The sequence below is a fragment of the Dipodomys spectabilis genome, unplaced genomic scaffold (assembly GCF_019054845.1).
Source record: "Dipodomys spectabilis isolate Male_0828 unplaced genomic scaffold, ASM1905484v1 ptg000018l, whole genome shotgun sequence".
In the NCBI taxonomy this organism is placed as follows: Eukaryota; Metazoa; Chordata; class Mammalia; order Rodentia; family Heteromyidae; genus Dipodomys; species Dipodomys spectabilis.
The window spans coordinates 5273312-5295169 of record NW_024870695.1 but is presented as its reverse complement, the minus strand read 5'-3'; the positions used below and the strand labels follow the sequence as shown (position 1 = coordinate 5295169).

The 21858-nt window shown below is 43.4% G+C and overlaps 2 protein-coding genes across 2 annotated transcripts in view; both read left to right on the top strand.

The window, feature by feature from the left end:
* Window positions 1-850: 850 nt before the first annotated feature.
* Window positions 851-4374, top strand: Lyzl6 (lysozyme like 6). Its single transcript, XM_042674192.1, has 4 exons — window positions 851-986; window positions 1559-1717; window positions 2736-2814; window positions 4199-4374. Exons 1-4 carry the CDS (start codon window positions 851-853, stop codon window positions 4266-4268), a joined length of 444 nt encoding a protein of 147 aa, XP_042530126.1. The 3' UTR covers window positions 4269-4374.
* Window positions 4375-19734: 15360 nt separating this feature from the next.
* Window positions 19735-21858, top strand: part of LOC122103566 (leucine-rich repeat-containing protein 37B-like) — a 44222-nt gene continuing 42098 nt past the window's right edge. The window contains exon 1 of the mRNA XM_042674172.1: window positions 19735-21618. Within this exon, the coding sequence (XP_042530106.1) occupies window positions 19735-21618 (1884 nt within the window). The remainder of the gene's footprint in view (window positions 21619-21858) is intronic.

Sequence of the window (21858 nt, the reverse complement as noted above, 5' to 3'; positions counted from 1 at the left end):
ATTAGGGTTTGAACTCAAGGCCTTGTGCTTTTGCTTGGCTTTTTCCCTCAAGGCTGGCAATCTACCATTTGGGTCACACCTCCACTCCTGGCTCTTTTCTGGTTAATTGAAGAGTTTCACTCATCTCCAGTCTTTTCTTCCCACGCTGGCTTTAAATCTTGATCTTCAAATCTCAGCCTCCTGAGTAGGATTACAGGTGTGAGCCACTGACGCCTATGTGAATTTTAAACACTGCCATTTGTTTGTTCATTGCCAGTACTGGAACTTGAACTCAGAGCTTCACACTCAGCTTTTTCACTTACCTGGCGCTCTATCACTTGAGCCACCCCTCTACTTCCAGAGTTTTACTGGTTAATTGGAGATGTGAATCTTGTGTTTTTTTCTGAATAAGAAATGAATACAAATAACTATCAGGAAGCTGAGAGGTGTTTTTGCCAGAGGTCTAGGGGAGGCAAGAGGCAGATAAATGGAGAGAAGAAGGATGAGTGGATACAGTCAAAATAGGTAACAAATATATGTGAAAATGGACCAGGAGATGTGTGGGAGATGGGACAGAAGGGGAAGAATGACGAAAAAGGTGACGTTGGTTAAGAAATCTATCTATCTATCTATCTATCTATCTATCAATCAATTGACATGTTGACTTGAAACCTCTTAGTACTACTACTTAGAGGTAATTAAATATATATAATAATGATAAATGCAAGGAAAGAGACTAGATACAGTGTGGAGACAAGGACATTTCATTTGGCTGCTCTCTCCAGACTCCTCTGACTGTGAGAGAAAACTATCAGGAAGCTTGTGAGACAGGACCCCATATGTTCTGCCTGGCTCCTCCTCCCTTCCCAGGATGAAGACAGCACTGCTCATCTCGTTGGCCAGCTGCCTCCTTGTCCTGAATGGACAGGTCATCGGTCGCTGTGAATTAGCCAAGATATTGCACAAGGAACATTTGGATGGGTTTGAAGGCTACACCTTGAATGAATGTGAGTGCCACTGCCTTGGCCCCTGCAGGCCATTTCTTATCTTCTTTTAGTCATGTCCATCACCCAAATCCTCTCCCATTTATCTTTTCCAAGTCAAGTTCAAATTGTTGCTGCCTTCCATAAACCTTGAGCACTTAACAAAAAACAAATTTAGCATCTGAGGCTGTAAAGTTTATTTCCTTATAATGCTCACATTGAAGTAAATGGGTGTATGGATGGATGGATAGAGAGATGGATAGAAGGGTGGGTGGAGGGGTGAGTTGGTGGATGGATGGATGTATAGACAACTGTATGTATGTATGAATGTATGGACAGATGAATGGATGGATAAAAGGTTAATTAGTGGGTGGACAAATGGATGGACAATTGTATGTATGTATGCGTGGATGGATGGATAGGATGGATGGACAGAAGAACATGACAAATCGTGGATACTTCTGGCCTTCCAACTCTATCTTGCCTTTTTAGCCTCGTTTCTCCTTTCTGAGTCTTTGCCTCCCTTTCCCTGCCATCTCTCTTTCTCACTCAGCTTGGTCCTTCCTGAACCCTGGCCCTCTTTTCTCCACTCTAAGGGCTCTGCCTGGCTTTTGTGGAAAGCAACTTCAATATATCAAAGGTACAGGAGAATGCAGATGGCAGCTATGACTATGGCATCTTCCAGATCAACAGCCATTACTGGTGCAACGACTACAAGAGCCACTCAGAAAACTTCTGCCATATGGACTGTAAAGGTGTGGCTAGGGTCCTAGGCTGGGGAAAGCGAGATGGGAGACCAGCTTTTACTCACAGGAGATTGCTTCCCACCCAGCCTGGGCATATCCTCTGAGGGATGGATCAAAGAGTCAAGGAATGCCTTGACTGAGCAGAGGCTTTGCCTAGTGTCCCTATTGTAGGTCCAGTTAGGAGATTCTGTAGATCTATTCAGAAGGATCCAGTAAGGCTCTGAACAGCTCGGGATAGTACAGCAGGCCCAGCAACCAACATTGGTTAACAACATATTATATACTAAGTACTTTATGCACATTGCTCATTTTGCCCAGCTGCCCATGCAGTAGAAACTGTTATTGATCCTGCTTTAAAGATGCACAGACTGAGGCTCAGAGAGATGTGATCCTGACATTTTGTCTAGTGCTTGTAGTACCATGTACTTGGGAGGCTGAGAAGAGGGATAGCTTGAGCTCAGTAGTTCAAGACCAAAGAGAAAGAAAGAATTAGCACCATAAGTAACTTGTAGCCTCAAAGGCTCAGATAAAACTCACATCTGTGTAATACAAAATTTGCTGATCAAAGTTCAAACTCCTTACCTTGGAGCTGATCTAGGAGACTAGTCAGGGCCTGTAACTCTGTTCCTCACTTCCACATTTCTCCTTCCTGCCCTGGCTATTGTCTCCTACCCTTTAACTTAAGAGTTTCCCTCACTTGGTAGAAATTTACTTTGGTCTGTTTTGGCCTTTCTTCTCATAGAAACACTACAAAGTTTAGATGAACCCCTATCTACCCTGGCTAGGAAAAATAGTAGTGAAGGGGTCCAAATCTCAGGCCTCCTACCTCCCTCCCCCAACCTTTCCTACTCATGATATCTAGCAGCCATTATGTGGTATCTAATTGGACCCCGGGAGGGAAGCACTGCCTAATCTGGAAGTGCTCATTAATTGGGTGGCAGGCATGGGTAGGAAGGCCAGTGTTCTAAGCTGTATTTGGGGTCCTTCTCTGTGAATATCTTACAGGGGAACTCTTCCTCCATTTCAGATATTCTGGAACCCAACCTTATCTCAGCCATGCAATGTGCAAAAAAGATTGTGTCTGGATCAAGTGGGATGAAGAACTGGTGAGGAGGACACAGTGGGACAAAGTTAGTGGGGAGATCCCCAAGAAGGAGGACATGACAGAAAGAAACCACAGGCAGGACTTCTTAGACACTCCAGTTGTAGCTGTCTAGAGAAATGTGGAAGAGTGGATGGGCTTGGAACTCTTGAGTTAGAAGATCTGGTTTTTATTCTTTCTCTGATGTTGGATTAAACAGAAGTGTTTGTATGCAGTAACAGGAAACAACTTGAGCCAGCTGAGGATAATTTAATTTTCAGTCTTGGAGGCATTTCAGTCAACCCTGGAAACCAGGCTGTTCAAATGCTTGCCATGGCAGGTTTCTGGTTCTGTTGGTGCATTCATGTCACTATTCTCTCTGCAAGCCAGCTTCCTCTACTCCCCAGTCCACAGAGAACAGGTGTCCAGTTTTGTTTTGTTTTAATCAAAAAATGCTTAAACAACAGTAGAGTCTGGCTAAGCTCAGTCCTGCCCAAGATCCTGAGATAGAGATTCTGATTGGACAAGCTTGGTGCATGTGTTCCCACTTGGCCCAATGATCTGTAAGCATGGGAGAGGTTAAGTATGACAACATGGGTGCCCCAGGAGACTTTCTCACAGAAATGTGGTACTCCAAGCTGTCAGTTCTTCAACAAAGGATGCTCTTATGGCCACTTGCTGTTTTTGTAAATTCAAACTATATGTGTAAATAACATAAATGGCTGCATCTACAAGCAGCTATGAGAAGGGAAGGAGTTATGTCCCTTGCAGACTCAAAATGCCATATAGAAATACTCATTGGTGATTATTAGGACAGATATTTTCCAAAGGGAGAGTCAATGGTTGTACCTGGGATTTTTTTTTTTCTCGAATATCTCTCAGTCCTGTAGAACAGTACTGCCCACTTTCAGAAGGAAAAGAGGGTTTGAAAATATGGATACATGCTAAGGGGAAGAGAGAAGCACCCAAGAATAAGGGGGATTTAAAGGAAGAATGAGAGGGTCCCAATAGATGACAGGCCAGACAGCTAGTGCTGAAGGGAAATCTTGGCATTGCTCTGCAGGGAAAATTCTCCAGGAACTGGGTCAAGTATATGGCCAGGAAGCTATTAGGCTGGGTGCTGGTGGCTCATGCCTGTAGTCCTATCTACTCAGGAGGTTGAGATTTGAGGATCATGGTTCAAAGCTAGTGTAGGCAGACAAATCTTTTGAGACTTAATCCACAAAAGCCAGAAGTGGAGGTGTGGCTCAAGTGATATGATAGCATGTCAGTTTTGAGTGAAAAAAACAAGCAAGAGTACAAGGCTCTGAGTTAAACCCTGGTAATGATACACACACACACACACAAATAAGTTAATTTTTTTAAAAAGCTAATGATAGAAAATAAGAACCATGTTCTTTCCCCTACAGGGTACAATGGATATTGCACTGTTCAGGACGGCCACTCTCCCACTGGATGACAGGATGCAAAGTGCAATGAAATAGGTGCTGCGGCCACTACTGTTGCCCCAGGGAGTCATACTAGAACTCCTGAAGTCTTGGAGAATCTTCACTACTTCCTATTGGCTCCACTTCGTGATTCTTTCTTCTTCCTTCCCATTCATAAGTAAAACTGACTAGAGTGCAAGAATAAATATTTTAAAGACTTCCTCAGTATGTCAGTCCAATCCCAATTCCCTTGTTCCTATCATCTTCAAGCCAAGAGAACCACAATACACAAGTCTCTGGATTTTTTTTTTGATTTATTAAAATACTACTTGTGCAGAACATATATTAATTTAGTCATTATTAACTCCATGTAAATTTGAATATCCACCTGAGTAGGAATGTGTTAGGTACTCAACATACTATTGCCTTGCAGGCATTCATAATCAAAGTGGAGAACAGAGACATCCATAAGCATTAGAATGGTTAATGAGTATATGGTGAAACTTATCATTATTGGTTAGAAAGACTATCAAGAGCTAGTGATTAGCCCAAAGACAACTATTTTGGCAGTAAAAGAGAAAGTTCAGAAACAGGTAAAGAGGATGGAGACTGTGGCTCAATTATTAGAGTCCTCGCCTGGCAAGCATGAGGCCTTAAATTCAACTGCCAAACATATACCACCACCATCAATTAAAAAAAAAAAACAACCCAAGAAGTTGGTAAAAGATCTGGGGTAGTGGTAGAGTGCTTGCCTAGCATGCCCATGATCTGGGCTGGATATCCAACAATGACACCCCACTCCCCCAAAAAGGTAGGTAGTCTGGGTGTCTAAGATTGAGGTGGAGAGAGAAATGCTGGGCTGGAGAAATGGTGCTTTATTTCAATCTTTTTTATTATTGTTTTAGGAAGATGAAATAGAATCTAGATAATAAAAATGTTCCATACAGCCATTAGAAAGAATAATAATGTGATTTGAAGGGAAATGGGTTGAACTAGAACAAATCATGTTAAATGAGGTAAGCCAAGATCAGAGAGAGAAACAGGACATGTTCTCTCTGATATGTGGAAGTTACATCTAAAACTGGGATATGACAAATTACACTGGATTTTAGATACTCACATACAGGGAGACCAAAAGAAGACAGTCTTAGGAGAGAATCACAAGATGCCTAAGTGCTTCTTTATATAAGTTAATATACATACCGAAACAAACGTTAAGATATGGAAATAAGACTTTCTAAAATTGATTTTTTCTTTTTCTGATGATTGTGCATTCTTTATATACAGTGTATTGATATGTATATCTGCAGGTGGATGATGGGAGGGCACAGAACTTGAGGGCATTGGTAGCTCAGACCTGTAATGCTAGCTACTCAGGAGGCTGAGATCTGAGGATCATGGAAGTCAGCCCTGGCAGGAAAGTCCAGGAGACTCTTCTAATCAGCCACCAGAAAACCGGAAGTGGCGCTGTAGCTCAAGTGGTAGAGCGCTCGCCTTGAGCTGAAGAGCTGAGGGACAACGCCCAGGCCCAGAGTTCAAGCCCCACGACCAACCAAAAAAAAAAAAAAAAGAACAGGACAAGGTAGAAAAAGATGAAGGAATGTCTGACACATGGCTACCATGAAGACTGAGCAATTGGGGTTGTTACCTTCGTCTGCCTCTGAGCTTAACTATATTAGCTACAAAACAAATAGACTTGGATAGTCAGTCATTTCCGGATTTTTGTATTTCATAGAACACTAAAATATCAAAAATATCAGGAACATAAAACAAGATTTCCAATATTAATCCTCAACAGAGTATTAAAACAACTATCCTTTATTTCAGCATCTTCTCATAAAATATTTTTAGCATAAAAAATGTAAGGAAGTCATACATAAGACTGGAACAGAATATTTTACATTGAGAAATTTACAGTGTTATATTGTCCCTTGCTCATTTTGCTGATCTGGTGAGAACATCATATACAGGAGCAGGGATGTGAGGGCTGGTATTTAGAAACCCAGGAGTCTTATTCTGCAGAACCCCTTCTGGGTTTGAATCCTAGGGTTACAATAAAGACCTGGGAACTCACTGTTCTTATCAGTGTTACTCCAACAAATAGCTGACTGTTCTACCCAGCACACCCCTTCTAGCCATCAGTTCCATGTATGGCTTATTTGAACCCAATCTGATGTCCTTCTCACTTTATCCCACAGCTTCCCACAGCATAGAGCACAGAATCACTAGGACAACCAGAATTCCCTTTTAAGATTTCATGCTAGACGGCTAGTGGCTGAGTTCTCTGACTTGTCTATTTAAAACTCCTGAAAACACTCTTAAGACAAAGGAGTACATCTTCAAGATCATTTCCCACCAGCTAAGCACCTAGAATCTCAGTCTCCAAAGCGAAGCTGAAGCCAGCTGCATAAAGCTGTCTGTCAGTGACTTTAGGACTAACCTATAAACACTGAAAGCCCACTATCAGAACTGCCCTAGAAATACACTTGCAGAGAAGCTCTAGACTGTAGGCAGGGACTCCGGGTGGCTGAAAAAAGGAATTAGACTCAAGGATGGGCCTCGAGGGAGGGGCGGAGGAGCTGTGCCGAGTCCGCACCACCACTGCTTTCGCTTGGCCCCGCCCCTCCCCGCCCCCAGCCCGCGCGTGGCCCCGCCCCTCCAAGGCCCCGCCCCCTAGCTCCCTTTGGAACTCGCGGGGGCACTTTGCGCAGGCGCAATACCGCTCAGCCCTGGCGGCTCCTGTGAGGTACCTGTGGGACGGCGGAGGTGGTTTCTTCTGCGGTTCCCACCGAGAGCGCTGAGCCCCGGCCCCGCGGCCCAGGCCTTGCAAGTGAGCCGGCCCGGGTGGAGGGAGGAGTGAGAACCGCCCCGCGGCTGCCTGGGGGTCGCAGTCCTCCCTCAGCACCCGGTGCCTCTGCGCCTCCACCAGAGGCCCTGGGAGCGGGGGGACCCCGGCAGGCCACGACCCCGAGGCCTCTGCGGACACCCCAAGTCGTGGCCCGTGCTGCTTCTCGGCCAAAGGTTGCCCTGTAGTAAGAGGTCAAGTCGCTCCTGAGGGGAGAAGTGTTTGGCGTGGCTCCCGCGGTGGCCGGGGACTTGGGGGAGGGGGGAGGGGGTTTTGAGGTGGGGGTGAGAGGTCACGTGCTAACTGGGTGTGGGGACCCCTCCTCCCAGCATTCTCTGTTCCTAGTGTTGTCCCAGGTTGGCTTTCTGTATTCAGTGCGGGTCTTCCTAAACGCTGCAGTGGCCTCTCCTGGGCTCTCCGCCATCAAGTTTCATTCAGCCAGAGAGGCCCAAAATACCCCAAAGGCCTGTGATGGGAAGCTGCTTTTTCCGGCCTCTCCAGTGAAGGTGGGTCAGATCTCATGTGTACACATGGGTTTGAACCCAGGGCCTATTCCTTGCTAACTCTACCACTTGGGCTGTGCCCCCAACCAAGGTGAGTTTAACTGTAGAATCCTAACTCCACAGGAATGAAGTATGAATCCAGTAATAAGTAGGCATTTTTGTGGCCTTCTGCTCTGCAGAATGCTTCCATTTGCAGTCACCCCACACGGATCCTGTATTCTCAAGTGGTGCTGTTTGAGGTTTTATTATCTTTAAGTAGTTGTACAAAGGGTTTCAATTCAACATGTGGTGAATGCATCGTAATCAATGTCATCCTTTCCCTGCCCCAACCTGCCCCTCAAGTTTCCTGGTCCCACTGTCACACATGGACACTGTGTTTGCCAACCTTCCTCTCTCCATTTTGTCTCCTCCCTTTTGGCTTTGTCCTGGTATTCATTTCATTAAACTGTTTTTTTCTCAGGGGAAGAAACACAAAACTCAGGATGGTTAAGTGACTTTGTTCCAAACTTACTGTTGAAAAGTCCTATGACACTTTATATTACCTTTTATTAAAAAAAGAATTTCTTTAGCCAGTGCTGGGGCTTGAACTCAGGGCCTGGGCACTGACCCCGAGCTTCTTTTGTTCAAGCACTCTACCACTTAAGACACACAGTACCACTTCCACCTTTTCTGTTTAATGGACTGAGGAATCAAACCCAGGTCTTCCTGCGTGCTAGACAAGTACTCTACCTCTAAGCCGCATTCCCAGCCTCTATATTGCTTTAATATAGGAAATCATCAGAAGTGTTCTGCTTTGATTTATTTTATGTGGTGCTAATGTATGAGATTGAGAAACTGTTGTTGGTTAGAACATAAAGGATGCTTTTCATCATTTTACCAAAAACTACCTGTTAGAACTCCCTTCAGTACCCCAAAACCTCCTTTAATGCATTGTAGAAATCCTTGTTAGTATGCCAGATGGCTCTGTTTCCCAGAGTTCCAGAAAAACATCTCATGTACCCCAGTGCAACTTCCATTTCCTTTTCAGAGATCATTTTAATATCTGAATAACTACTTGGTACTAACCTTGCTATCTCTCTGATTTAACTTTAACTGAATCTGAAAACTACTCAATAGTGACTCTAAGGATACTTCCTTCATTGCTTTAGACTGTTCAACACCCTTTTCAATCCTTGATCAACTAATGAATGAAGTATTATTCATCAGATTTTCTGTACTGTGAGCTGCCTGTTTCTAACCTGTGACCATGTCTCATAACCACTTAGATATACAGATGGTACCAAAAACATTACAGAACAGTTTAAACAGTAGTGCATTTTTAGTGTTCTTTGGCTACTGAAACTATGTCATATGCTTTAGGTTTTGAGAAATTTACAGGTAATTACCAACACTGCTATAGTGATGACGTGTTCAGCAAGACGAGTATGTAGCTAAAAGGAGAAGGCATTCACATCAGATCATTTATTTAACTCAGGCAGTGGGTTACTGTTTCACATTTTTATCTAGCTTTATTAGTATTTTTTTATTCTTGGCAAGTATAGTTTCTTTTCTGTCTTTCAACCTTTAACAAGAATGTTGTACAATAAAATCAAAGAATGACCTAAGACACCTTGAGAGGGCCTCCCTACATCCTCCATGGCATGAAAGAAAATGATCAGCAAGGACTTTGGCAAGGTGACAGTGTATCTTGTATATATTAATATACCACCAAGAGTTTTTATTCCTTTCTGATAATCTCGAAAAGCTTGTCTATGACTTACCATACAGGTCAGCCTTGCAACAGCACTAGACATTTAAAAAGTAGCCACAGTTTTCTCTTTCACAACAGGCAGCTTCAGTTGGAGAAAGGAATTTCATTTTTTTAGGAATTTCATTTTTTGTTTACATATTCTTCATCCATTAACCCAATCAACACATTACCATCCTCTTGTCAGATGCCAAGAACTGTGCTTGGTTCTTAGAATGATCAAAGGGTAGGATATTGGTTCCTTAGGTACTTTGGGAGCTTAGAAAACAGTGATAGAGGAGGGCAATTCACAAATCAATGAGGACTTAATGCTGTGATGTTGTGTTGCTTAAATTTTTATACACATTAAAAATTAGGCTCAAGTGGTAGGACCTCATCCTTGAGTTAAGAGAGAGCACAAAGCCTTGAGTTCAAGCCCCAGTAATGGCACACACACACACACACACACACACACACACACACACACACACTCTCTCTCTCACACTCATACACACACAAAAGACATTTAAGAAAGAACTGGTGCTGGGCACTGGTGGCTTATGCCTGAATCCTGACTACTCAGGAGGCTGAGATCTGAGGATCATGGTTCAAACCAGCCCAGGCAGGAAAGTTCATGATACTCTTATCTCCAGTTAGGTAGCAGAAAACTGGAAGTGGAGTTGTGGCTCAAAGTGGTAGAGTGTTAGCCTTGAGCAGAAGAGCTTAGGGAGCGCCCCTAGACCCTGAGTTCAAGCCCCATAACTGACAAAAGAGAGAGAGAGAGAAAGAAAGGAAGGAAGGAAGGAAGGAAGGAAGGAAGGAAAGAAAGAAAGAAAGAAAGAGAAAGAAAGAAAGAAGAAAGCAATAGTTCAGGATAGTGTGGGATGTTGGTGGCTCATACCTATACTGCTCAGGAGGCTGAGATCTGAGGATTGTGGGCAGGAAAGTCCATGAGACTTTTTTTTTTTGGTCAGTCATGGAGCTTTAACTCTGGGCCTGGGTGCTGTTCCTCAGCTCTTCAGCTCAAGGAGAGTGTCTACCATTTGAGCCAGAGCTACACTTCCAGTTTTCTAGTGGTTAATTGGAGATAAGAGTATCACAGACTTTCCTGTCCCTGCCCTGGCTGGCTTTGAACCGTGATCCTCAGTTCTCAGGTTCCTGAGTAGCTAAGATTATAGGCATGAGCCATTGGCACCTAGCTCATGAGACTCTTATCTCCAATTAACCACCAGAAGATCAAAAGTGGAACTGTGGCCCAAAGTGGTAGAGCGCTAGCCTTGTGCAAAAAAGCTCAGAGACAGAGCTCAGGTCCTGAGTTTAAGCCCCATGACTGACAAAACAAACAAAAACTGGTAAGGTAAGAAATCTGTAGTGATGTATAAAATATTTAGAGAGCTTAAACTTAAAAGAAATTTGCATTCTCAAAGGAAGTTGTTAGTAGTTTTAGTTGTATGTAGAAATTTCAAAGGTATATGTGTTCCTTCCTCTTTCAGGGATTAGTAATGTAGAGAAGGGGTGGTAGGTGGCAAAAACAATTTTCCTCAAAGGTATGGACAATCCAAGGTACCTTGACCAATCCAATTTTAGGACACATAACACCACCTTTGGCTTCTACAAACCCATAGCCATCCCCATGCACAGGCTATGCCCCTGTCATCCTGGAGTGCTTCTGCTAGCCAATCCATGTGGTTTGTGATATTACACATGACTTGTGTAGTACAGTCCCTTATTTTAGGCATCCATGAGAATCATTTAGCTTTTCAATGCACCACACTACTATTGCTCCTAGCCAAACTTTTTCTGCCATTAGCCACTCAACTCCATCATATATCTCATTGCCCATACCAAGAATGGCATTGACTGTCACACACTAAAGCAAACTTACACTGCTTAGTTTCAGATGCTAATAAAGAATATCACAGGGTTCTCTTTCTTAGAGGAAAGAAGGAGATATTCTTCCACATTCTCAGACCACTTGGGCAGTTTTTTGCCATGTAGATAGATTAGCTGGATGAATTTTCCAAGTTATCTCTTCAGTGGTAGAGAAAGGATTTCTCCATGTGCTCAACAGTCTTTCAATGGACCCGAAAAACTATAAGAATGCAACTTGCAAACAGATTAGACTACACACAGCTTGAAGTAAGGAAAAGGTATAAACAGCAGAGCAATCTAATTCATGATCATTTAAGGCAACTTGCCTGAAACTCGATTTTTGAAGATGTGTTCGAGGTCTTCCAGGGATGTTGCAATCCAGTGGGGTGACTGTTAATCCTGTGAAGGTTCAGGAGGGTCATTTTCTGGTTTAAGAAACTTGAGAAGGGGCAAGGAAGGTGGCTCAGTGGTAGAGCGCTTGCCTTGCATGCATGAGGCCCTGGGTTCGGTTCCTCAGCACCACATAAGCAAAAAGAAAAAAGCTGGAAGTGGTGCTGTGGCTCAAGTGGTAGAGTGCTAGCCTTGAGCTGAAGAGCTGAGGGACAGCGCCCAGGCCCAGAGTTGAGGCCCTATGACCGGACTCCCCCCCCCCCCCCCCAAAAAAGAAAGAAACTTGAGAAAATGTTGCAAGCCAACTGGGAATAAGTAGTGTATGACACTGGTACTGGAGCAGGAAAGACAGACCAAGAATCCAGATAAAGATGGTATTGAAATCTGAAGAACAAATGAACCATTCAAAAATAATTATTTGCAAGCAACTAGATGTTCATAGAAGAGAAAAGGGACTCCCCACCTCAACCTTACTAAAAACAAAACTAGTGAAACAAATTCCAGAAGGATTAAAAAATATAAATAACAGTACAACTTTAGAAAAGTACTGGAAGTATCAGAGACCAGCATTATCTCAGAAAGTAACTGAGTGCCTTTCTAATAAGAGTACATCCCATGAGCCACCAGGTGGGGAAGGCAGGTGTGATGCAGGCCACTAGAAAAACGCCCTCTCTTCCCAGCCCTCACCTCAACTCATGACACTGAGTTGTTTGATTTTACTTCTTTTATAGTTGGTGAATGTAGTAGCTAAAGCCTAAAAGTTGTCCTACTTGGGTGGAGATCCGGTGATCCTATTTTGAGGTCAGCCCAGGCAAAAAGAAGTTCATGAAGATCCGTCTCAAAAGAATGGCTAGGTGCAGTGGTGCACTCTGGTTATCCCAGCAACTGGGGAAGCACAGTGTGCAGGGATGAATGGCTGTCATCCCCAGCAACATGGGGAAACACAAGTCAGAATGTTACAGCTGAGGCCAGCCCGAGCATAAAGAATTGTACTCATAAATTAACATGTTGAATTGAAACTTCGTTGTACGTGTATATAAAGATACTTTAAAAAAATACTTCAGAAGTAACCAATGCAAAAAGGACTTGAAAGTATACATTCAGTGGTAGAGAGCTTGCCTACAAAATAGAATGCCTAGAATTCAGTCCCCAGAACATATGCATACATGCACACACACGCGCACACACACACACACACACATTCTTTTTTTTTTTTTTTTGTCGGTCATGGGGCTTGAACTCTGGGCCTGGGCGCTGTCCCTCAGCTCTTCAGCTCAAGGCGAGCGCTCTACCACTTGAGCTACAGCGCCACTTCCAGTTTTCTGGTGGTTTATTGGAGATAGGAGTCTCACAGTCTCTCCTGCCCGGGCTGGCTTTGAACCACGATCCTCAGATCTCAGCCTCCTGAGTAGCTAGGATTACAGGCGTGAGCCACCAGCGCCCGGCACACACACATTCTTTTTACTAAATATATATTAGTCATTTCAGTGGATTCTAATGATTTTCATTGATTGGCAAAGCTCCCAATATTTCTCAGCATTATATAAGGAGGCAAACAAGAACACAGTTAATGATTGCAGACTTTATTGTCTAGGAAGTTAGTGTTTCTGTCCTTGGGTTTTTTTGTTTGTTTTGTTTGCCAGTCCTGGGGCTTGAATTCTGGGTCTGGGCACTATCCCTGAGCTTTTGTGCAAGAATAAAACCTAAGTTCACTTACCCTAGAAATGAGATTACTTGAGAACTAATGTCTAAAACACTAGCTTAGAATCTGTAAATGATTAGAAAGCAAATTACCAAGGGGCTGGGAAGGTGGCTCAGTGGTAAAGCGCTTGCCTTGCATGCTTGAAACCCTGGGTTCAATTCCTCAGCACCCATAAGCAAAAAAAAAAGCCGGAAGTGGTGCTGTGGCTCAAGTGGTAGAGCGCTAGCCTTGAGCTGAAGAGCTGAGGGGCAGCACCCAGGCTCAGAGTTCAGGCTCCACGACCAGACCCAAAATAAAAAAAACAAAACAAAGCAAATTACCAAGCAGAGAGCAGAGTATACAGAGTATGGACACTGATATTTTCCTTTCTTCCATTCCCTCCTCTTGTGCGTATAAACAGTTTATTACTGAATTATCCAATAACAGCTGAGAACCTGACTTTCAACAAGGGAGTAATTCAGAAATTTTAGGAGTTTAACTCTAGAGTTAACAACTAGAGTTTAACTCTAGATGAATGAATAAAAATGAAGCAATTATGGATATGTATTTGTATATCCATATTCTTATTCATGTTCTTATCCACATATTGGTATATTTATATATCCATATATTTATATGTATTTTACATATTCATATATTTTAATATGTCTGTATGATATATGAATATGTTATATATTATATAATATACCCATATATGGATATATATCCTTATATATAATATATAAATATATATTTATATATATGGATACATGTGTATATTCATATATGTATATATATATTGTGTGTGTGTATGCATGTATGCGTATATGTGTATATGTGTATGGCAGTCCTAGGGTTTGAACTCAGAACCTGGGTGCTATCCCTGAGCTCTTGTGTTCAAGGCTAATGCTCTACCACTTGAGCCATAACTCTACTTCTGGCTGTTTTGGTAGTTAGTAAGTCTCATAGGCTTTCCTGCCCAGGCTGGCTTCAAACCATGATTTTCAGATCTCAGCCTCTTGAGAAGATAGGATTATAGGCATGAGCCACTGGCACTCAGCACAATTACATTTTTAGTTCAAAATTTATCACTATTTAAAAATAGAAATGAAAATATTTATCATCATGCAACATGTACCTTAACTCTCTTGCAGGTAACCTCAGTGTGATTTTTAAATTGGCAAAGGCAGTCAGCAACATGGTGAGAGCTTAACATCCTGTAGACATTTCAGAAAGGACAAAAGACTGGAAAGTAAGAGACCAGGAAACAGGGCATCTTGCAAAGCAGACAAGATATTATTTTGAGCAGTTTCCTCTTGGCTCCAACTTTCAGTACCTATATACAACTAGTAGAAAAAGGAAGGATATTAAGTGCCAGGCTCAGAGGCAGGACAAGCTTGCCTCAAGCCCCCAATGCTTTGGGTGTGCTAATTATGACCAGAAACATCCTTTTGCCAAGACAAACCAAAAAAAATCCTCCTTCCTTCCCTCCCTCCCTCCCTCCCTCCCTGCCTCCCTTCCTTCTTTCCTTCCTTCCTTCCTTCCTTCCTAAAGGCAAACACCAAAAGAACAGTTTATATGTTTTATCTGTAATCTTCCTGTTCAACTATCAACTGTATAGAACACAGACTCACCTAGCATAAACTTAGAGGAGGGGAAGTTTTCACTCCTGCAGAATTATTGAACTGGCACCTCCAAACAGGTGGGAAAATACCCCTAAAGTTTAATAAATGGAAGCAAGCACTGAGCCCTCAAAATTAGCAGAGCCACAAGGCATATCTCCCTTGCAGAAGCTGAGGAACTCATGACACTGGGGCCCCAGATCAGTGGAGCTTGCATGAAAGAATTGGCCTGTTTGCAGCCATCCAAGATGCCTGTGCTCTGATCTCTTCCCAGTCCTGTGCAAAGGCCTCCACTCAGACCCAAGGCTGCATTTCATCTCGGTACAGGGCCTGCAACTTCTTCCCTGCCCTTCACTGGCTGCTGGGTGCTACTTTTCAGTTTCTTTCTGTGTCCATTTAAAAGCACAATGTCACTGATTCCCTGGAAAAAACAACTAGAGTACAGTAAGAAGAGAGGAAAAGTGATTCCTGGGCTTCCCACTATGAGGGCACAACAAGAGGCTAAGGTGGTACTAAATGGCTGGATACATGCAGGAAAGTGACCAAGGGTTCCCCAGGGTGATCACTTGAGATAGTGTGTGGTCAAACACCTGTTTTTTTTTTTTTGGCTCAAAGCCAGAAGTAGGCTAGAACATGGGCCTGGGTTCTGCACTGGGAGAAGTACATTAATGAAGAATTAAATTGATTCTACTCACAAGTGCAATCTTTGGCCTCAGGTAGGAAGAGACAGTGCCAAAGTCACATAGTTTATCCTGAGGCACATCAGGTCAAAGAACCTGGAAGCCAGGTCTAGGCTGATGCAGACCTGCCCTACCAGATAAAGGCCTTATAGACCCTTTCCAATAGTCTCAGGGGACCTAGTCGCAGTTAACTGGCCTGGCTTCTGTGCCTCTGCTTAACCTTCCTTTGCTCTTCCCCATCACTAGGCTTCAGAAGGCAGTTGGCCCCACCCTTCATCCCTTCCAGGCCCAGAGATTGGTTTCTCTAATTATGGGGTAGGACAGGTTCACCAAAGCAAGGGGAGGTGGTAAGGCACTACAGGGGCAGCAACATGTCAGTCAAGTTGAAGGGCTGTCCTACATCTGTTGGCCCCATACCAGGCTCTACAGCTCTTCCTTGCCTACAGTTGAACTAAATGTGGTCCTATCCTGTCTGAATTGCAGACGGAGGACCTAAGGCAGCAGGGACCTTGACAGCCACAGCCTCACACTTGACTGAGCTATGAATTCTGTTGAACTCTGCCTTGTATCATAATTGAAATCAGTGGTGGTATGTTCTCTTACTGTTCAGTAACATATTTTCCCGTGTGTGTGTGTGTGTGTGTGTGTGTGTGTGTGTGTGTGTGTGTGTGTGTGTGTGTGTGTGTGTGTGTGTGTGTGTGCGCGTGTGCAGGTCCTAGTCCTGGGATTTGAACTCAGGGCTTGGATGCTGTCCCTGAGCTCTTTTGCTCAAGGCTAGTGCTCTATCATAGCCAAAACTCCACTTCTGGCTTTTTGGGTGCTTAATTGGAGATGAGTCTCACAGATTTTTCTTCCCAGGCTGGCTTTGAACTGTGATCCTTAGATCTCAGCCTCCTGAGTAGCTAGAATTACCAGTCAAGTTTTTAAAAGGTTATGTCAGTCACTTTTTTTTTTTTTGGTCAAATGGGTATGTATATGGAGGTTCTAAGTAACTCTCCTTTGTAACTGAGGTCCTAAGCAGTGGACATTTTAAATAGCCACTTTGTAGGAGAGATTTTTTTTTTTCTAAAGGGGAGTCAGTGGTTGCAGTTGGGATTTTATTTTTTAAATAAACCTCAATCTTGTGAAACAGTGCTATCTACTTGCAGAGAGAAATGAGGATTTGAAAGTAGGGATACATGTTAAGGGGAGGAGAGAAACCCTGGGAATGAAGATAATTTAAAGGAAAAATAAGAAGAGCCATTAGATGACAGGCCAGAGAGCTAGTAATGAAGGAGACTCTTACCCTTGTTCTGCAGGGAACTCTCTAGGAACTGGATCAGGTGTGGTGGTCAAGAAGGTATTTCATAGAAAGCAAGAAAAATGTCCTTTCTCTTCATAGTGTGGAAAGGAGATTGCACTGTTCAGGATGGCCACTCTCTTGCTGGGTGACAGGACGCCATGTAGGATGAAAGAGAGACTAGCCTGCTGGGGAATCATTCCAGAATTCTTGTCCTTACTTGGAGAGAGTTCACTATTTCCTCTCAACTCTACTCGTGTTACTTTCCTCTCATTCCATTCTATGATCAGGAATACATGCCTTTTAGTCTTCCTCCCTGTGTCTAATCAGGCACATTACTTAGCTTATTTCAGACTGTCATTTGCAAACCAAAAGGATTATAACAAGGTAAGTTTCTGTACATTTTCATCATTTATTAAAGAACTCTCCAGGCAAAGAATGGTAGGTCATTATTAATTCCATATGAATTTGAGTACCCACTACAGTAGGAATGTGCTGGTACTAATAGGAAGACAAAATATCCATTGCTTTTCAGTTGTTCATTATCAAACTAGAAAAGTATAAATATCCACAATATTATTATGGACAACACATTTATAATGCAGTGTATAGTTAGTTATTGGATAAAAAGAGTATCAAGATGTGAGTAATTTGCACAAAGACAACACTTTTTGAAGTAAAAGAGAAACCTTACTGGTAGGTAAAGTTGCTTGGGATGTAGCCAATTGGGAAAGTACTTGCCCAACATGGTCATGATCTGGGTTTGTTCTCTAGCACTGTCAAAAAGTGAGCTAGGGATTACTAGGCACTGGTAGCTCAAGCCTCTAATCCTAGCCAATCAGGGGGGGTGAGATCTGAGGATCATGGCTCAAAGCTAGCCCAGGCAGAAATGTCTGTGAGACTAATCTCTAACCACCAAAAAAGTCAGAAGTGGAACTGTGGTTCAAAAGTAGTAGCCTTGAGCAAAAAAGCTTAGGGGACAGCACACAGCATTGAATTCAAGGCCCATGTCAGATAAAAGAAGAGCTAGGGAGATAAATGGTTGAAGTTGTAGGTCTGTTCGAGGAGGAGATAAAGTTATGAGATGGAGAAATAGTGCTAGGTTCCTATTATTTTTTGGTTGATTTGGGGAAGCTCCTCTGAGTAGGATCCAATTGACTTGAAGGTTGCTGACATTGAGTAGAACTTGCTTAAAAACAAGGTGAAAGTAGGAAAGGGACAGTTGGGATTAGTGTCTGACCAACTTGGGTGTTACCTTGTGCTGATATCTCTGAACTTTAAGTCCATTAATAAGACATGAGATTTGATATTCAATGGCTTCTAGACTATTGTTTTCCCAGGCCAATAAAATATCAAAAATATTAAAACAAGATCTCCAGCTTAAGTATTAAAGTGACTTTTCTACTTAAGAATCTCTTCATAAAACATTATTTTAGTACCACAGTATAAGGAGAGGCAGAACAAGGTATCTCATGACTGTAATCTTAGCTCCTCATGAGGCAGGATTGAGGAATATCCAGGTTTAAGGCTGGCCCAGCGGAAGAGTTTGCAGGACCAATCTCAACAAGCTAGTCACTGTACAACAATTATATGAAAGTCCATAATCAGTATTAAGTTGGCAAGATAAATTCTAGAGAAAACAGTCTTAATTACTTCCATGTACATAAAATTTTTAAAAAAGAAGGCAAAATTGTGTTTCATGCCAATTGGAACTTAATCTGATAACCCAAATTGTGATACATCTTGTATTGGGAAAGTAGAGAAAATGTCTTCTGAAAACAAGCATTTAAAATTTTTTTCATGTAAAATAATCCAGTTTAATGAGACTTGTTAAGGAAACGTCAGACTTTAAGCAACCTAGCTTCCTGTGAAATGAGAAAGGAAGTTGGCATTGGTTTCAGAAATTTATTACAGATTCAGCCCTAATGGAAATGACTTTTGAAATGTTTCATTTTCAGTACTATGTGCCTGGCCATGTGCACAGCAGGAGGAATAAGAAGATGAAGCCTCTTCTTGGACTTTACATACTAGTGCTGCAGCAGACAATAAATAAACAACAAAGTAAGTTATAAGAAGGACTACTCCATAGGAAATCCAGTGTCTTCCTGTATGCATATGGGGTAGGACCTCTGAAAATGGTGTCCCCTCTGGAGTTGTTGAGACAAGGTGGGGTGAGGACATTTTCCCCAAGTTAATTTCAAGAGCTGTCTCAGAATCAAACCCTCTCTGACTGCATTGTTCACCTCAAAACCCCTCCTGAAGAAATGTCAGTGTCATCACTGACTCTCTGCTAGCCCCAGCTAACCCAGTGGTGGATAATCAGCCAGGGGACCCAGTGTTGAAACTTTAGAGGGAATGAGAACATTGTGGGATACATAATTGCAACGTGTATTCTTCTGCCTAACTGACACCCTCACTGGCTTTCATTTGGCAGGTCATTTGTTTTTCCCCCAGAAGCCAGACTGCCAAGGGGAGGAAGAAAATCTCTCAGATTTCACTTTGGAAGAGGAAGACTTGAGGCTTCCAGGAGTGGACTAGCACTTCTGAATATCTCCAGAGGTCCCGCCCTGTGACTTCCTTGGGAAGTTCTGCTGTGCCCCACCCAATGGGCTGCTGATTTGGGGGGGGGGGGCATCCCTAGGTCTGCAGCCCAAATCCTGCCTAGCTGTGGGGGAGGGGCCCTGCCAGGAGTTGTGGCTCCTCAAGGGGTAGGAAAAGACTCCTCAAAGTAGGAAAAGACTCCCTAGCAGTATAGAACCAAACAGGGTGCAAGCCTAACAAAGGGTTCTGTTTCGTAAACAATGATTTCGGTTTCATAAACAAAGGTGTGGTAAGCTAGGGGCGGGGTTCACACGGTTGCCAGGAAACACCAATGAAGCTGCTGCCTTAAACCCTTTGGCTTGAGGGAGTAGCAGTGGCTATGCGTGTCTTGTCCCCGTTGTATATCATGTCCCGGCTCTGTCTCTGGACCCCAGAGCTTCTCCTCACGACGCTACAGTTGTGGCTATGGGTCCAGGCAGCACCTATTTCGCACTGGGCCCGAAATCGGATCCTGCCAAACCGCGATCCTGCTGAACCCACAGAGCCACTGTCTCCACGCACTTCCTATCTCCCACCTGAACCATCCCATATGCTCAACCACCCCGGGGACCCCGGGGACCCCGGGGACCCTGATGGTTTTGATTACCTGGACTCCTCACCTCGATCTCAGATGTTTGTTGCACCGCAGGAATTGACTGAAAATTTGCTTTCATTCCCCAACACAGATTCTGCTGATCAGCTACCTCCAGAGTCAGATCAGTTTCCTGGGTCTCATCATGATCTGCCAGACAAGTTAATTCCAGAGGAGACACATGTAGAGGCGATCCCAATGGCAGGTGAGGATCACAACCAGTCCCACCCTCTGTCTCATCCACTCAAAAGTACATTTCAGACTATAGGGCTAGATCAGACTGCAGATCACCAGTCATTTGAAATACTTCTTGCACCTATGGATAATCAGAGTTTAACAACAGCACCGTTTGTTTCACAAGAGAACCTAGAGAATGATCTAGCTCAGCATCCGCACCTTGCTACGCTTATCATTGAAACTGCAAACTCATTTACTGAACCCGAGGTTCAGAAACAATCCTTGCAGGATGGTTATCTAGATTCAGATAGGAATATGGTTTATTCTGATAGCCAAACTCTGAAAACCCAAGGGAATGCAGATGAGCCTCCAGAGCCCCTACAGCAAGGTGTACCTTCTAAGTTCCACCTGGAGACCCATACTCAAAATCCAGAGACTCCTGAGGAGATCCAATCCTCTGTCACCCAGAAAGACACCCCAGCTCAACATGAACTTGTTAGGGAGGATGTTGTACCATCAGTGCATCAGGAAGCAAATGTTCCACTCCCAAGTGAAAAAGAAACTCAGCTCTCAACCCTGTCAAATGCCTTGATTAATCTTTTGGATATGGACACCATAACAACTCCCAGGAAACGGCAGACCCCAGCCCGGCCTGTGGGGAGTGTAGAGGAAGAAGCATCTTTGTCTTTCCAAGAAGAGGCACCAGATCAGACTTCAGAGCTCCCCGAGATTGCTGAACCTTCTGGAAGCCAGCTGGAAGTCCCAGGTCAACCTTCAGAGTCTTTTGAAGAGGTTGGATCCCTGTCTATTCAACAGGAAGTTCCAGCTCTAGCACCTATTAGAGATGAGAAGTCTGAGCAGGAGATCCCAACTGACAATATACAGACTGCTCGAGAGGAGGAACCTTCTCCAATCCACTCTGTGGCCCAATCTCAGCTTCCAGAGCCACCTGATGGGAATGTAGCTCAAACTTCAGCGTATTATGCAATGCCAGTTTCAACACCAAGTCAGGACCAAACTAAATATTTAATACTTCCCAATAGCACAGCTCAACTTTTGGGTCTGCAAAGCACAATAACTGAAAATCCCACTACTAAAGCTAAACACTTCCGGAAAAAGACAGACGCTCTTCTAAAACAAGCCCACATTGCAATTCAACTACCTGTGGCTCTCCAACTTACCATGACTGTACAACCTACTGCTGAGTATGAATTTTCTCCAACAGTACAAACTGAACATTCTTTGGCTACTTCTCCAGAGAAGCATGATGTAATGCTTTCACATCTGGACGAGGTTCAGACTTCGAATCCGGTTGTGACTGAAGTCGCAGTTAAACCTTTTGATCTGGAACTTACTTTAACTCCAGGATCCATTATGGAGGCTGAACCTTCTCCAACCATACAGAATACCCTAACTGATCCTCAACAGCTTATATCTCAAGCTCCAGTGTATTATGTGATGACAGTTCCAATGCCAAGTCAGGAACAAATGAATACTCAAACATCACAAGGGGTCACACGACCTCTGGACATAGAGCTTCCCACAAATTCAGAATCCACTACAGAAATGGACTATTCTCCATCCTCCCTGAAGACAACTACAACTTTTTCTCCTCCTCTTCCTACCCTTCCTCTTCTTCCCCTTCCACTTTCTACTCTTCCTCCTCCTCCTCCTCTCCCTCCTCCTCCTCCCACT

Coding starts and splice junctions, on each gene's coding strand:
- Lyzl6 (XM_042674192.1), top strand. CDS start 851: ATGAAGACAGCACTGCTCATCTCGTTGGCCAGCTGCCTCCTTGTCCTG. Junction 987..1,558: donor AGGCTACACCTTGAATGAAT/GTGAGTGCCACT, acceptor CTCCACTCTAAG/GGCTCTGCCTGGCTTTTGTG. Junction 1,718..2,735: donor CTGCCATATGGACTGTAAAG/GTGTGGCTAGGG, acceptor CCTCCATTTCAG/ATATTCTGGAACCCAACCTT.